The 18128-nt window shown below is 43.0% G+C and overlaps 1 protein-coding gene across 1 annotated transcript in view; it reads left to right on the forward strand.

The window, feature by feature from the left end:
• The window catches only part of LOC121536894 (lambda-crystallin), a 35407-nt gene that overhangs the window by 5518 nt on the left and 11761 nt on the right, over positions 1–18128 (forward strand). The window contains exons 3-5 of the mRNA XM_041844528.1: positions 5654–5780; positions 14650–14811; positions 15973–16167. Of these exons, the coding sequence (XP_041700462.1) occupies positions 5654–5780; positions 14650–14811; positions 15973–16167 (484 nt within the window). The remainder of the gene's footprint in view (positions 1–5653; positions 5781–14649; positions 14812–15972; positions 16168–18128) is intronic.

Raw genomic sequence — 18128 nt, forward strand, 5'->3', positions numbered from 1 at the left:
TAACAAAATGTAACTTTAACCCAGTGTATTTTGAGCTCAAGGTTCTGGAAGATGGGAAAAGGTTCTTAGAGTGACATTTGTAATAATAATGAATAGTTGATTGGATAATAATATTTCTACCAACTGAGCTACTCAAAGCGCTTTACATAGTAAGGGGGGAATGCACCTCATCCACCACCAATGCGGGGACCATTTTTGTGCCAGAATGCGCACTGCACGTCAGCTAACAGGTGGAGAGGTGAGGAGTGATATATGCCAATTAGGAATGAGTGGTGCAGCGGTCAAAAGCACTGCATCTTAGTGCTAGAGGCGTCACTACAGACCCCGGTATCACAATCCGGCCGTGATTGGGAGTCCCATAGGGCGGTGCACAATTGGCCCAGCGTCGCCGGGATAGGCCGTCATTGTAAATCAGAATTTGTTCTTAACTGACTTGCCTAGTTAAATAAAGGTTATATATATATTTATTAGGTGGCCATGATGGAATGGGGCCATGTTAGGAATTTAGCCATGACATTGGGGTTAACGCACCATTTGTAGGGAGAGGACTACTAGCCTATTCCAGAAATGCTCCGTTATGATTCATTTAGAAGAGTTTCACATCCAGCATCATACAGACACTTTGAGGTTGGGCACTAAAAATATTCCAAACAATCTGCTAGTCGAATAAATAGCTATTTGCTACTGTATATCCTAACTGTTTGAGACACTGTATGTCTTGTTTGCTTCAAGTCTATACCAGTACTTCCCAACAGATATGTGAAGTATGTCAAACATCTGGTGGTCCCAGAGGAGAGGGTTTGGAAACCTTGTTCTATATACCATACTGTTTTGCAATGTATAATGAGATTTCCTCAACTGCACATTGGTTAAATAAAATAAACCTTTTTGGACTTTAGGGGGCATTCTTGATCTTTTATTTTCTACAGGTAACTGCCAAAATAAAGGAAACACCAGTATTAAAGCCTGGTTCACATTTGCAGTTTGAAGTGACTCAAATCCAATTTATTTGCATATCTGATTTGAAATTTGTGAATGTGCTAGAAAGCTAAACAGCTACATAGCTATCTAATTGACTGCTATGGCTAGCCTAAAATGACTTGTTTTGAAAGTTGGATCATGTTATCCTTACCCCTATGATTTTGAACATTCAAAGCAACTGGGAAACACCCATGGCAGGCATTGTCACCTTAGCTTGCTACATAACTTCTGAGCGACAGGATGCACAAGCACCACCACCAATCAGCCTACACCACTGCACACACACCTGTTGTTACTATGACAACTAGCGTAGCCTTGTCAGCAAATTACTGCTGTCTGAACACACACAAATCCGATTTGGTCACTTGTAACTTGCTGTTTGGACAGTCAGTAGATCAAAACGGATTTGAAAAACAAAACTGATTTGAGCATTAAGGCCTGCAGTGTGAACAAGGCTAAAAGTGGAACTGACAGCATTTTAGCAACATGAAATGTTATTCAAATCTGTTCATATAAACCCCCAGGAAGAATATGACAACTTTTTATTTATTTTCTGACAAGCGAGCACTTAGATATGGTCCTTTTCACGTTTTCATAAATTCTTAGAATACTAAGGCAAATTCTATAGCAATATAGAGTGGGAAAGCAGCCATGTGTTTGGACAATTAATAGACACTGCAGTAAATAAAACCTAATAAAAACATCTGTCTCGTCCAGGACCAGAGTCTACGCAGCCGGTGCACCATAGCCAATCGGAGCTTCAGTAGGCCTTTATGCAAATAAGCCATTTGCCACACGGGCCTGCCATCATTCAATTTGAACTGGACTGTGTGTTTACAGGCAGTAGCAACAGTGTGACTTTAGATCATTAGAACGCATTCGCAAAAAGTCACAAAATTGGATTTCTGTAAATACCACGGGAGTCCTCATACATTTGGGAACTTTACAGTCCTATTGATCAAACAACCATGAACAGGTAGGCTCTCTCTCCCTCAGTTATGCACATCAACAACAAGATCAACAACTAATGCTAGCTAAAGCGAGATGAGCTCAAATCTAACGAGGGAATATTCTATAAACCCTCAAACTTTTTCAGCTAGTTGGCCGTCAAAATTGCACTTATAAACGATGGGGAATAGTAGCCTGCTCATCCATCTACAGCTTGCCTGCCAATGCATGCTTGTCCCAACCAAGCACCCAAGCTAACTAGCTAAAGTTGGCTAGCTTCTAGCTAGCTACTTCCAGACACAAATGAGAGAACATCTCACTCTGACCATTTTACTCGGCCTTGCAGAGCTGGTTAGGCTGTTTACATGTAATCTGGAGCTAGCTAGCAAAGCAATTCGCATTTCTTGCTAGCTAACCAAATGACACCTACATCTCTAGCTGTGTAGCAAAGATTTGTATAACTAACCCAAGATAGACCACAGCCTGTCGTTTCCAATGGGAACAAATGAGTCATAGTGGGCAGAACAAGCAAGGAAGTGGGCAGAGCCAAGCACAAGCTAGCGAGATCCTATTGGCACGTTCTAGCAAACATTTGCATATTTCCGTTAGGGAACGCCTACTCTGTGAAGTGCGCATGTGCAATAACTCAATACCCCTTTGTACTCCTAAACAACGCAATTTTTTTTACACTTTGGCAAAGGGTAAAGTCTACAAAACTTAGTCCACTCTGTTCATAACAGATTCTAGTTTTGGTTACAGAAAACTGTATTAAGATCAAATATTTCATCGATGAGAAAATGTGCACAATGTCAGCCAAAATCCATCTCGTTGCATATTCTCCCACTGCCGGCTACTGGGCTTTCTCTCACTACCAGTGGATGCTTCACATTTATATATCCGGTGAAATATCTGTCTCATTGTTCTATCTGTGTAGCCACTGAAAAACTATATGAGGGGAAAAAGTCAGTCACTCACCCACCCACTTCTCCAATGACATTACATCCTCCTAGCAGCTAGCTAGTGATCTAGCTAACGTAAGGCTCTGTGTTTTTAGCTTGCTACATAAATAGATACGCTAGCCTATTAGCCACGTGACTTGTGATCATTGCCCTTGCTAGTTTGATTGTATTGACATTCCCAGCCTTAGTTACATTTGTCCGTTTTTGTCCAAAATTTGTCCATTGAAACTGAAACAGTGCATCCTAAATGGAGGCAGCAAACAATGTACTAGGCCAGCTGTGAATTACAACCTGATAGCAATATTTTTTTGGACTACCAAGAAATGTATTGGTGAATTACATTAATCATGCATTGAACTGCATCCATCTATTCTGCTGACAATGCCTTACTGTACGTCTATTTTGAAAACATCTTATGAAGTTGTTTTTGTAGCATAAACTGGGAATTTGATATTTTTGACTGATATTATGATTGTCTGTTTGTTTCATATCTGCAAAGTAGTTAAAACGCTGTCAGTTCCACTTTAAGTGTCTTAATAGGGCATTGGGCCACCACAAGCCGTCAGAACAGCTTCAATGTGCCTTGGCATAGATTCTACAAGTGTCTGGAACTCTATTGGAGGGATGCGACCCCATTCTTCCTCAAGAAATTCCATGATTTGGTGTTTTGTTGATGGTCTCAGGCACCACTCCAGAATCTCTGTCACGAGAATTTCTATCTCTAATTAATCAAACTTAATGCTCTGAATAATTCCCAGAGGGTGTAAGGCTCTGGTTTAATCATGAATTAAACAAAGGTCCACAACCAGCAAGAATGATCTGTATGTTTAATCATGGAGAGCTCTGCCGCCAAAATACACATATACAGCTTTTATACTTCACACAAAGGCACTTTGCTCCGCCCATCTTTAGGAGGCCTTTAACCAGTTTCTCAGTCCCCTTCATCCTGGAATGTTTGTCTCAGCAGTTTCTAACTCACCCCCTCTGTTAGTGTGTTTATAATGATAACCCTAACACAGTTCACACAGTCATCATCAGTATTGGGGTTAACAATTTTAGTCATAATCATAATTCCTCTATCAATCTCCAATAAGTCTTCAATTGGGTTAAGACCTGGTTACTGAGACACACAGAGAGAGAGACACACACACCCTTTAAACCCCATATGATCCTTTGAGACCCCTATTTCAAAGTCACTAACCAGGTTTCCATCCAGACTTTTTGAGAGTAAAGTACATGTCAGATAAAAAAATATAATGACAGGCCTGATTGAAACAGAACATTTGTTGGTAAACTTTCCAAATGTCGATAAAACAAAATACGCTAGACAAGGTGGGATCTTTTTTTGTCAGTAAAATGTATTATGCGACAAATGTTGGTGGAAGCACTTTTATGTGCAAATATTAATATAATAACCATTTATATCGAGGTAAACTTGGAGTCACGCAATGACATGTTGTGTGGTCCTGCAGTGTATTATGTTTATTAGGCTACAGATGAAATAAGTGATGAACTTCACAGGGTGGTGAAAGTGCAAGGTGATGAGCTTGACGCTCCTTTCCAATAAATATCGAGGGTCTTATTCTAGTGACATGATCATCGATGCTTGGCTGCCGTTTTGACAAATAAAAATAATCTTGCTTTTTTGTCGAGCTGTTGGCTAGAGTGCACATGCCAATACCAGAGTGGGCACACTCGCTATAACGCAATTTCTTTGTGAGAGAACCATCAGTAGAGTTGAAAATGCGATGGAAACACATTTAACTTGTATTTTTTATTCAGTACATGGAATTTAACAGCAAAAGTTATTTTTATGTGCACTACATCATCACGCACAGCCTTTTATCCGCAACAAATCAATTTGATGGAAACACATCTCTGGTGGGAAAATGCACATATTGTTTTTATGCAGAGTTTCACCAATTGGATGGAAACCTAGCTACTGAGATCTCTTCTTCTAGCCATGGTAGCCAGAATAATGGGCAACTGGGCATTTTTATACATTACCCTAAGCATGATGGGATGTTAATTGCTTAATTAACTCAGGAACCACACCTGTGTGTAAGCACCTGCTTTCAATATATTTTGTATCCCTCATTTATTCAAGTGTTTCCTTTTATTTTGGCAGTTACCTGTATCTTGCTTGCTGGTTACCTTTTAAACAAGCTTTCACACACCACTGAAACAACTACACATTCATTCCCTCATACCACAGGCCTCACCATAGAGCTACCGGAAAGATATGTTATTTACACTCAAAGGTTTTCATTGAATTTCCGGTGTAGCACAGTTGTTAGTCCCGTGTAGCTCAGTTGGTAGAGCATGGCGCTTGCAACGCCAGGGTTGTGGGTTCGATTCCCACGGAGGGCCAGTATGATTTATTAATTAATTATGCACTCACTAACTGTAAGTCGCTCTGGATAAGAGCGTCTGCTAAATGACTAAAATGTAAAAATTCACTTTGAAATACAGTCTGTTTGGATCGTTGAGTGATTTGATCACTATTCAAAGCCCGAGAAACCATAGCATAGGGAATGCACCGTTGCATTTGGTATTGGCTAGAAAACCAACCCGACAACGTTCAGTCTCACAGTATCACAGTGTATTCATTATGTATTAAGGTGGCACTTCATATTCCACAGGTCACTGAGTTTTCTGTGTAGTTATGGGTTATTGAAAAAGCTTTTGGGGTTTATGTGTGTATGTTTGCACACTTGCTTGCGTGTATGTGTGTTAACCCTTTCTCCCTCTCTCTGCTGGCCTAGGAAACAGCTTGAGGATCTGCAGGAAGAGTGCATGCTGAGGGGGGATCGGAGTGCCTCAGAGCAGCTAGCCCTACTGAGCAGCCACGATGACCTCTGCCAGGCACTAGAGGGAGCCTTCTTCATCCAGGTACAGTAGGATGACTGGTATGAGTATCATCTATGAGAAAAATGCTGGAATGGCAATAACACTTACCTAGGGTGCACAGGGCCGTAGGAGTTTAAAAACTCTAAAATGCCATTTGGTGAACAGCAAAAACAAGCAAAAATTACCCTAGCCATTATCACATTGGTTGCTGTAGCTTCATTCACCTCAGTCGATCTACAAACACATAGCCTATTAGTTATACAATTAGCCGCTGCACATTAACTCCGCGCCAGGATTAAAAACTATCATTTTGTACATACAGAGGGATCTGTTAGCATAAAAATAATTGTATTAACAAAAGGTAAACAAATATGTTTGCTTTACATAACCTTTGTTGTTGTTGCTGTTTTACAGCTAATTTCCTGCAATTCTAAACATTTTGCAATGGGGTGGGGATAATTCTTTGCAGTTTTAAAAGCTAATTTCCTACAAATCTACACAATTTGCCATGACTTATGCCATCTTAATATGTGCCCAGTCGGTAATTTGGCCATGACTACTACAAGTTCAGATAGCTGGCTAACTAGACTAATTTACCAATCTAAAACATTTTAACTGGCAAGGGCTAATTGAGTGACTGTCAGTGAGTGACATATAACAAGAGGAAATCTGCTGATGCACAACCAAGTTTCGAAATTGCACCTTGTGTATTACTATTCTAACTCGCAACAGTAAGTTGAGACCCCAACTGAGTTCCCAAAAACAGTTAATATATATTATTTTTCTTAATTCAAAAAAATTAGAGGCCCTGAGGGTGCATCTCAATAGTCTAGAACAAAAGCCAGGAGACACTTAGGATACCAAGGAGGTTTGCCCATCCCTTCACCAGATCTGCCCATCCCTTGACTATATAGAGCCAATTTGCCCCTACCTAGACAGGTTGGCTATCAGAGCTTCCCTGTAATTGAAGGTGTAGGAGGATGTGGTATGGGAGAGTCCACATGACTGTTGAATTCATCACAGAGTGGTTAACCATCTCGTTACTCATCTGGTCTTAGTCCCGCTCTACACACGCTCACAAACACACCACGCGAGCCAGGAAGTGTGGTCTTTAAGCCAAAGACAGGAGTCACATTCCATCCGACACACCAATATAGACAACACTGTCTCTCTTTAAGGGAAAGGAAGGCCTGCTCAGTGGGCACATGGGAGATAGGTACATGGTATTACACATAGGTTTAATCATTACAGTGTATCGATTCAAATCATCATGTAATACTGTGGCGGAGAACAATAGAGGGTGTTTTAGAGAGTTACAGGGAAATGCTTCTGGGAAATATTCAGAGTATCTCCTTTCCCTGTCTGAGACCGCACTTTCCTGGTACAGATACGTTTCCTCACTGAATGCAGTTCACTCAGTGTTTCCCTAGTGTTTTTGTTTTTAGAAACACTGTCAAATCAAATGTATTTGTCACATGCTTTGTAAACCACAGGTGTAGACTAACAGTGAAATGCTTACTTACGGGCCCTTCCCAACAATACAGAGAGAAACATTTTTTTATAGAAAAATAACAACACAAGGGATAAATACACAATGAGGAATAAATACACAATGAGTAACTATAACTTGGCTATATACAGTACCAGTACCGAGTCGATGTGCAGGGGTACGTGGTAATTCCGGTAGATAAACTCAGCATAAAAAGAAACGTCCTCTCACTGTCAACTGCGTTTATTTTCAGCAAACTTAACATGTATGAACATAACAAGATTCAACAACTGAGACATAAACTGAACAAGTTCCACAGACATGTGACTAGCAGAAATGGAATAATGTGTCCCTGAACAAAGGGGGGGTCAAAATCAAAAGTAACAGTCAGTATCTGGTGTGGCCACCAGCTGCATTAAGTACCGCAGTGCATCTCCTCTTCATGGACTGCACCAGATTTGCCAGTTCTTGCTGTGAGATGTTACCCCACTCTTCCACCAAGGCACCTGCAAGTTCCCGGACATTTCTGGGGGGAATGGCCCTAGCCCTCACCCTCCGATCCAACAGGTCCCAAACCTGCTCAATGGGATTGAGATAAAATAAATAAAAAATAATATGCCATTTAGCAGACGCTTTTATCCAAAGCGACTTACAGTCATGCGTGCATACATTTTTGTGTATGGGTGGTCCCGGGGATCGAACCCACTACCTTGGCGTTACAAGCGCCGTGCTCTACCAGTTGAGCTACAGAGATCCGGGCTCTTCGCTGGCCATGGCAGAACACTGACATTCCTGTCTTGCAGGAAATCACGCACAGAACGAGCAGTATGGCTGGTGGCATTGTCATGCTGGAAGGTCATGTCAGGATGAGCCTGCAGGAAGGGTACCACATGAGGGAGGATGTCTTCCCTGTAACGCACAGCATTGAGATTGCCTGCAATGACAACAAGCTCAGTCCGATGATGCTGTGACACACCGCCCCAGACCATGACGGACCCTCCACCTCCAAATCGATCCCGCTCCAGAGTACAGACCTCGGTGTAACGCTCATTCCTTCAACGATAAATGCTAATCCGACCATCACCCCTGGTGAGACAAAACTGCGAATTGTCAGTGAAGAGCACTTTTTGCCAGTCCTGTCTGGTCCAGCGACTGTGGGTTTGTGCCCATAGGCGACGTTGTTGCCGGTGATGTCTGGTGAGGACCTGCCTTACAACAGGCCTACAAGCCTTAAGTCCAGCCTCTCTCAGCCTATTGCGGACAGTCTGAGCACTGATGGAGGGATTGTGTGTTCTTGGTGTAACTGTGGCAGTTGTTGTTGCCATCCTGTACCTGTCCCGCAGGTGTGATGTTTGGATGTACCGATCCTGTGCAGGTGTTGTTACACGTGGTCTGCCACTGCGAGGATGATCAGCTGTCCGTTCTGTCTCCCTGTAGCGCTGTCTTAGGCGCCTCACAGTACGGACATTGTAATTTATTGCCCTGGCCACATCTGCAGTCCTCATGCCTCCTTGCAGCATGCCTAAGGCACATTCACGCAGATGAGCAGGGACCCGGGGCGTCTTTCTTTTGGTGTTTTTCAGAGTCAGTAGAAAGGCATCTTTTAGTGTCCTAAGTTTTCATAACTGTGACCTTAATTTGCCTACCGTCTGTAAGCTGTTAGTGTCTTAACGACCGTTCCACAGGTGCATGTTCATTAATTGTTTATGGTTCATTGAACAATTATGGGAAACAGTGTTTAAACCCTTTACAATGAAGATCTGTGAAGTTATTTGGATTTTTACAAATTATCTTTAAAAGACAGGGTCCTGAAAAAGGAAAGTTAATTTTTTTGCTGAGTTTATGTACATGTACAGTACCAGTCAAAAGTTTGGACACTCCTACTCATTCAAGGGTTTTTCTTTATTTTTACTATTTTATACATTGTAGAAGAATAGTGAAGACATCAAAACTATGAAATAACACATATGGAATCATGTAGTAACCAAAAAAGTATATATTTTATATTCTTCAAAGTAGCCACTCTTGGCATTCTCTCAACCAGCTTCACCTGGAATGCTTTTCCAACAGTCTTGAAGGAGTTCCCACATATGCTGAGCACTTGTTGGCTGCTTTTCCTTCACTCTGCGGTCCAACTCATCCCAAACAATCTCAATTGGGTTGAGGTCGGGTGATTGTGGAGGCCAGGTCATCTGATTCAGCACTCCATCCCTCTCCTTCTTTGTCAAATAGCCCTTACACAGCCTGGAGGTGTGTTGGGTCATTGTCCTGTTGAAAACAAATGATAGTCCCACTAAGCGCAAACAGATGGGATGGCATATCGCTGCAGAATGCTGTGGTAGCCATGCTGGTTAAGTGTGCCTTGAATTCTAAATAAATCACTGACAGTGCCACCAGCAAACTACCCCCACACCATCACACCACCTCCTCTATGCTTTACGGTGGGAACTACACATGCGGCGATCATCCGTTCACCTACTCTGCATCTCACAAAGACACTGCGGTTGGAACCAAAAATCTTACATTTGGACTCATCAGACCAAAGGACAGATTTCCACCGGTCTAATGTCCATTGCTCGTGTTTCTTGGCCCAAGCAAGTCTCTTCCTATTATTGGTGTCCTTTAGTAGTGGTTTCTTTGCAGTAATTCGACCATGAAGGCCTGATTCACGCAGTCTTCTCTGAACAGTTGATGTTGAGATGTGTCTGTTACTTGAACTCTGTGAAGCATTTATTTGGGCTGCAATTTCTGAGGCTGGTATCTCTAATGAACTTATCCTCTGCAACAGAGGTAACACTGGGTCTTCCTTTCCTGTGGCTGTCCTCATGAGAGCGAGTTTCATCATAGTGCTTGATGGTTTTTGCGACTGCACTTGAAGAAACGTTCAAAGTTCTTGAAATTGTCTGTATTGACTGACCTTCATGTCTTAAAGTAATGAAGGACTGTCGTTTCTCTTTGCTTATTTGAGTTGTTCTTGCCATAATATGGACTTGGTCTTTTACTAAATAGGGCTATCTTATCTATACCCCCCCTACCTTGTCACAACACAACTGATTGGCTCAAACGCATTAATTCCACAAATTAACTTTTAACAAGGCACACCTTTTAATTGAAATGCATTCCAGGTAAATACCTCATGAAGCTGGTTGAGAGAATGCCAAGAGTGTGCAAAGCTGTCATCAAGGCAAAGGGTGGCTACTTTGAAGAATCTAAAATCTAAAATATATTTTGATTTGTTTAAGACTTTTTTGGTTACTACATGATTCCATATGTGTTATTTCATAATTTTGATGTCTTCACTATTATTCTACAATGTAGAAAATAGTACAAATAAAGAAAAACCCTTGAATGAGTAGGTGTGTCCAAACTTTTGACTGGTACTGTAGGTAGGGATGAAGTGACTAGGCAACAGGATAGATAATAAACAGTAGCAGCAGCGTATTTGATGAGTGAAAAGAGTTGGTGCAAAAAGGGTCAATGCAGATAGTTAAATAGTTAAGCAATAGCTCCCCGGACTAACTATTTAGCAGTCTTATGGCTTGGGGGTAGAAGCTGTTCAGGGTTCTGTTGGTTCCAGACTTGGTACACCGGTACCGCTTGCCGTTCGGTGGCAGACAGAACACTCTATGACTTGGGTGATTGGAGTCTTTGACTATTTTTAGGTCTTTCCTCTGACACTGCCTGGTATAGAGGTCCTGGATGGCAAGGAGCTTGGCCCCAGTGATGCACTACCTTCTGCAGCGCCTTGTGGTCGGATGCCGAGCAGTTGCCATACGAAGCGGTGATGCAGCCAGACAAGATGCTCTGCATGGTGCAGCTGTAGAGCTTTTGAGGATCTGAGGGGCCCATTCCAAATCTTTTCAGCCTCCTGAGGGGGAAGAGGCATTGTCGTGCGTTCTTCACAACTGAATTGGTGTGTGTTGACCATGATCATTCCTTAGAGTTGTGGACACAGAGGAACTTGAAGCTCTCGACCCGCTCCTCTACAGCCCCATCGATGTGGATGGGGGCGTGCTCGGCCCTCCGTTTCCTGTAGTCTACGATCAGCTCCTTTGTCTTGTTGACGTTGAGGGAGAGGTTGTTGTGCTGGCACCACTTTGCCAGGTCACTGACATCCTCCCTATAGGCTGTCTCATCGTCTTCGGTGATCAGGCCAACCACTGTTGTGTCGTCAGCAAACTTAATGTTGGTGTTGGAGTCGTGCGCTGCCACGCAGTCGTGGGTGAACAGGGAGTACAGGAGGGAACTAAGCACGCACCCCTGTGGGGCCCCTGTGTTGAGGGTCAGCGTGACGGATGTGGTGTTGCCTACCCTCAGCACCTGGGGACGGCCCGTCAGGAAGTCCAGGATCCAGTTCCAGAGGGAGGTGTTCAGTCGCAGGGTACTGAGCTTATTGATGAGTTTGAAGGGCACTAGGGTGTTGAATGCTGAGCTGTAGTCAATGAACAGCATTCTCACGTAGGTGTTCCTCTTGTTCAGGTGGGAGAGGGCAGTGTGGAGTGCAATACAAATTGCGTCGTCTGTGGATCTGTTGGAGTGGGTCCAGGGTGTCTGGGATGATGGTATTGATGTGAGCTATGACTAGCTTTTCAAAGCATTTCATGACTACAGATGTGAGTGCTACGGGGCGATAGTCATTTAGACAGGTTACCTTGGCATTCTTGGGCACAGGGACTATAGTGGTCTGCTTGAAACATGTAGGTATTACAGACTGGGTCAGGGAGAGGTTGAAAATGTCAGTGAAGACACTTGCCAGCTTGTCAGCGCATACTCTGAGGATGCGTCCTGGTAATCAGTCTGGCCCCGCGGCCTTGTGAATGTTGACCTGTTTAGTCTTACTCACATCGACTACGGAGAGTGAGATCACACAGTCGTCCGGAACAGCTGGTGCTCTCATGCATGATTCAAAGCGAGCATAGAAGGAATTTAGCTCGTCTGGTAGGCTCGCATTACTAGGCAGCTCGCGGTTGGGTTTCCCTTCGTAATCCGTGATGGTTTGCAAGCCCTGCCACATCCGACGAACTTCAGAGCCAGCTTCACTCCTTCATTTATGCTGACCTCATTCTGAATCAATAGGCTTTATAATTGTTTTCCCACTTAAGACTTAAATGAGGAATATCTTCTCCTTTAGGCAAAATGTGTCCCGCCTCAGTTGGTCATTGTTGGTTTTTGTGTCTCTCTTTATGTGAGCGAGCGTCACGAGTTTAATCTGGTGACGTTCAACTTTGTCATTAAGTTATTATTCTACTGTTAAAGGCGTCGTAACTATTGCAAGGGTGACTGACAGACGCACCTTACCTTACCACCACCTTACATTACTGACCTGATACAGACCTGAACCCAATGTTCCCTCAAATATTTTTCTGCAATGAGCAAATGTCAGGTCTGCTGAGCGCAAACTTCAATGTTGTGAAAATTCTATGCAACTTCCAGCGTACATTTACTGTGAACACTGAGGCTGTACCCGCTTTAAGTTACAGTTTCAGACAGTGGTCAAGTAGGCTACTGTGGCTATTTGATCATAATGTAGGCCTACCAGAGTGGCCTACCATTAAAAAACAATGGAGAAAATGCATCCCATAACATTTTAACATGGAAATAGCTGTTCTATCATTCAGCCTACAGTAGCAGCCAATGTGTGGTGTTCAATGTAGGCTTACATTCCATGATACTTTTGATAAAAACATGTGGGGCTTGACATTAACCCATTTATCCACTTGTCCTTCAGACAAGGAACATGTTGCTGTGTTGTTTGATACAAGAAACCACTTTACAAAATAAAAAGCATTATTATTCCCATACCATTAATACAGAGAATCAGACAAATTATGCTACCCTCTGCCTATTGGCTACTTAGCTTATTCAAAATACAACACTACCCCTTTAAGACAAAAAAAAGCTCTTTACCCAACTCGCTTTTCAAAGATGTCTAGAAATGTAAACGTTTTGTGCTCTTGTAGGAAGCAATCACTCCCCCATTGCTGACTACAAATGATCTATAACTGGGCTAATAACTCAATAACTAGCAAAGGGTATGAACAAATGTGCACACGTGGCTACAGGCAGCTCTCGCTTTGATCTCAAAACAAGCGCATCTACGACCGCTCATGCTGTAAACACAGACCAGTTCAAAGTGAATGGCACAGATCCATTTATGGCAATGGTCTATTTGCATATAGGCCTACTACAGCTCTGATTGGTTATGCCAAACCGGTCTGTGTAGAGTATGGGCTGAGTCGTGCGTGTCAATGCAATAGAATCCTACTCTGATGCCTTCTGCTTACAACAAAATCTCTTGCATACATAGTTTTGCATACTAAGTCTTGAATTGTTCGTTTTGTTTCAGTATGTTGCATTGAAAGTGGCTAATATTGCGTTGATTCGATCACAATTCCCACAGTAAAGGGAAACGTTGATAGTGTTAACTAACGGGGAAAACTCTAGAAAGTTGAGAAGTTCAAAGTCGTGCTTCTCTGCGCGGGCTGATATTTATTCTGCATGGCAGTCCAGGGGGAGCTGCGCGCTCCTGCACACGCAGTTTAGAGGGAACATTACCTGCAGCCATTGTGTAGTTAATATAAGCTGGTTAGTTTAGTTAGAAGGTGAAAGAGCATCATGGGGAGGGAGCATCATGGCCTTCAAGACACTTGTCTGTGCATATTATCATGGTGAGCGATGAATTAAACAGGACTACGCACAAGCAGTGTTCTTTTATTAATATATAAGAAGCGATGATATTATCATGTCAAATATATATTTTTTCGATGTGGTTTTTGTGGTACACATAACATTCTCATGACTGGGGACCATGAGAAGTACTGAGGGAAATATATTGTAAACCACCATTCCTTCCATCATTGGAGTTGGACATTTCCCCTTACTGTTCAAATAAAGGGGAACCTCATGTTTGAAGGTTTTCAGTGGAAAACAATATTCCATTTCAGTCTTAAGAAATAGGCAGTATTATAGGAAGATTACATTTTTACATTTTAGTCATTTAGCAGACGCTCTTATCCAGAGCGATTTACAGTTAGTGAGTGCATACATTTTTCATACTGACCCCCGTGGGAAGATGTCATGACATGTCTTTATAACTATGTGCTCAAGACATTAAATCTCATATCATATGCCATAGCTTAGTTAACGACACAGCCGTATAGCTGGGAAAGTAGTTTTTTTACCCAAATAAAAATGGTGTGAAATAGAACAATACAATTTTCCCAGCAGAAAATGTTTCATTTGAAAGTACACCATGTTTGTTCTCATCAGTCTTTACATTGTATTTCTGTATGTCCTAATATTTGTTCATAATGTTGCACTGAAGGTCCCTGTTGGTCCACTGCGATGACCTTAAATCTGTTAAATGTATTAACTTTCCTGTCACATTGTCTCTGATAAACCAACGTGTGTGTCTGTGTACAGGAGTGTGTGTTTGAGGAGATCGAGGCCAAACGAAGTGTCTTCCAGGCGGTGGAGAGTCATGTGGGAGAGGGCGTGATCCTCAGTAGCTCCACCTCCTGCCTGTTGCCTAGCAATGTCTTCTCCCAGGTCCAGAACCGGAAGCGCTGCATCATATCTCACCCGGTCAGTACAGCGCTACCACAAACACCAAGGCTGTGTCCAATATGGCACTCTTTACAGGGCACTACTTTTGGCCAAAACCCTGCACAGCATAGGGAACAGGATGCCATTTCAGATTTGCACAAACTCTCTCTCTCCGAGCCAGTACTTTTTTTTGTTTGCACAAGGGAATGACCCATCCATTCCAGCTGTGGCATTTGTAGCCTTCAGGTTCTAATCCCTAGGTTGCAACACTATATTTTATTGCAATCCGTGTTGTTATCCAGCCCTTGTCTAGTCTTAAATAAGTATTATAAACGCTTCTGGACTTTACCCCCTCCCCTTCCCTCAGTCTCCTAACAACTAGCTCAGAAATTCCACCCTTATCATCACCTTGATGCTGAAACACACACACGTGCAGTCCTTCTATGGCCGGAGAGAGACGAGTTCACCTTTACCTGGGAAGGTGCGCGTACGTGCATGTATATGGTGAATGTTTAGCCTAATCCCCCAATGGTTTTACCTCAGTGCCAGTCCTATCAGAGAGGCCTTCACAGCGGACAATGTGTGAGATAAGCTCTGCTCATCAATAGCCCCTGTGTGTATAATGGCTTACAGTGTAATGTGGTCCAACACAGAGAAAGGACAACACACCCTGGATGTGTAGCATAGCATCTCAATAGTCTCAATTAGCTTCCTCCCCCTGTCTCCTCTCCCTCATCTGCACTGATGTGAGGGAGCTGTACTAGTCTACGTCCACCGTATTGTTTATTTATTTTTAATCCTATCAAATAAAGAAAATAGCACGGTTCCCCAACTGGCGGGCCGAATTTGGCCTGCTGGTGGTTTTATTTGGCCAAGTTTTCTGAGCAAAAACAAACTATTTTTATTTTATTGTTGGACATAAAAGACTGTAAAAATACCAAGAAATCAGCTCCAAGTGATTTTAGTTTAAGAAATCTGTTCCCAAGTATTCCCACGCATAAATAAAGTGACACGTGATCGTATACAAATGTAAGCAAGGTTTGAAATGATCTGTTTCGGCATCTTGCAGTCTACAAATTATTTGTAATAATTATGTTCCGGCGCGCGGCTGAATCTAGTCGATGATGCCTAGAATAGAGGAAATGAAGAGATGGTCTCTCTCTGTTGTTGTTTTGAGCTGACGTGTTTCGCCCCCTACAGGTGAACCCGCCCTACTACGTGCGTCTGGTGGAGCTGGTGCCACACCCAGAGACGTTGCCGGAGGTGATGGACACCACCCATGCCCTGATGACTGCCGTGGGCCAGGCTCCCGTCAGGCTGAAGAAGGAGATTGACGGCTTCGCCCTGAACCGTGTGCAGTACGCCATCATCGCTGAGTCCTGGAGGCTAGTCAAGGTGGGAGGCAGACTGAATACTGTGCAACATACCCTCCTCTCTTATCACTGTATTGGTCTCTTAAATAGTTAGGAACCAAGGGATTATGTATCATGAGTGGAGGTGGATTTGGCTGATGTTGACACTGGCAGTCCTTGTAGACAAGAGTCCCTCAGTCCTTGCAGCTTTGAACTTTGGATCCTTAATACCGGTAGTTCTGTTGATGGTCGTGTTTAAATAGGAGTGGAGGGGGAAGTGTCTGTCAGCTGGCTAATCTCCATGCTATCTTTCTAAAACTGTATCTGTGATACAATGGGGGCTAAATGAACCTCCAGCTCTATTACCACCACACGGATGGAGGATGTGAGGGGATGAATCCTTCCTGGAGACACATGCACTCAACTTAATTAATTGATTGATTGATTTAATTGGGAGATTTGTGTGACAGTTTGAGTTACATACGCGCATCTCAAGTCGAGATTCGTCCCGATGTATTTTATTTCCTAGTGCTTGTTTAAAGAGCTGAACTCTTAGGGCTGGTTTTCAGATCTGAGATCAAGCCTAGTCCTGGACTAAAAACAAGCTCAATGGATAATATCTATTGAAAGTGATTTTTAGTCTATGAATAAGATTACGATCACTTAATCACTCTGGTTAAACAGCCCTACTGTATGTATGGAGAGCCAACAATGTCCCTTTGATTTTCTATCTACAATCCCACCCCAACAGACTGTTGAACAGGTCATATCACTGTACCAGCCTGATACTGAGGCTAATACCTTGAATGGTACACCACTGTATTCTGCCCTGCTGCACTGTTCACCCCTTCAGACATGAATTGGCTCAGCCACATGGCAGCAGGGAGGATAATGTGTAAGAAATCCCATCACTCATCCCAATGCTGACAGAGAAAAGAGCTAATGGCTGCAATCTAGGGCTTATGTCAATCAGTGAGCTCTATTATCTCAGATGGAAGATCAACCACAGTCCCTCTGTCTTTGTCAGCACACAACTATAATGGAGCAATCCCCTGATTACAAAATGTATTTTTTTGTCTTTTTGGGGGGGGTTGGATTTACAATAGACTCCCCACATTCAGCTGCCTGACACCGTATGCGTTGTCCCTGCAGTACAGTTACAGTACACCTGAATGACAGTGTATCAGATGCTCATGGACCGGTCTGAACTGGTCTCCCAGACCCACCCAGCGCTAACGGCTAGGGTACTGCTATCCTGTAAAAAAAAAACAGTAGTTAACCAGGACAAGAGAAGCACTTACAACAGGAGCTGCTTTTGCCACAACAGCAGGCTAGGAATCAGCTGAAATAGACATGTTCACAAAAAACAAAGGTGTTTGTACATAACCTTTACACTCAATACAGTTAACGAGGCATCATGGATTATGTTTATGTCTTGGTATCCATATAGCCTACCGCCCTCCTCTCATTTTCACTCAAATGGACTGTGTGGGTAGAGTGAGCCAAGCGTGAGAGAGCTGTGTGTACTGTCTAATAGGTGGGTGTGGGGGCAGTAAGGGGAAGATGATGAGGTGTTATCACAGAAATGTGTCCTTGTGAAAAGCCTAGTCGTTAAAGGGACAGAACTAGAGACCATCTCAAGGTGACCAGTCAGTCAGTCAGTCAGTCAGTCACCCTGCTTGCCTTAATCTCTACTCTGTCCACACAGGCACCGACAACATGAGTGTTTTTCCACTGGCTGCCTGAACAGATGATAAGAAAACAAGAGAGCACGGTGGTTATGTGTGTATGAGTATGTGACGGGTGCCTAGTTTTGGTAAGGCTGTGGTTGAGTCGAGAGTTGCACAGATTGAAGATGAAGCCTTTGAGGGCTGCGATGTCTGCAGGCTTCAGCCATCACTGGATCACCTGGTTCAACAAACCATCTCCATTCCTGTTGGCCTCCTGTAATCTACTGGTGGTTATTACAGTAGCGTCTTTGTAAAGTGAAGTATTTATTGATGT

The sequence above is a fragment of the Coregonus clupeaformis genome, chromosome 23 (assembly GCF_020615455.1).
Source record: "Coregonus clupeaformis isolate EN_2021a chromosome 23, ASM2061545v1, whole genome shotgun sequence".
Taxonomy (NCBI): domain Eukaryota; kingdom Metazoa; phylum Chordata; class Actinopteri; order Salmoniformes; family Salmonidae; genus Coregonus; species Coregonus clupeaformis.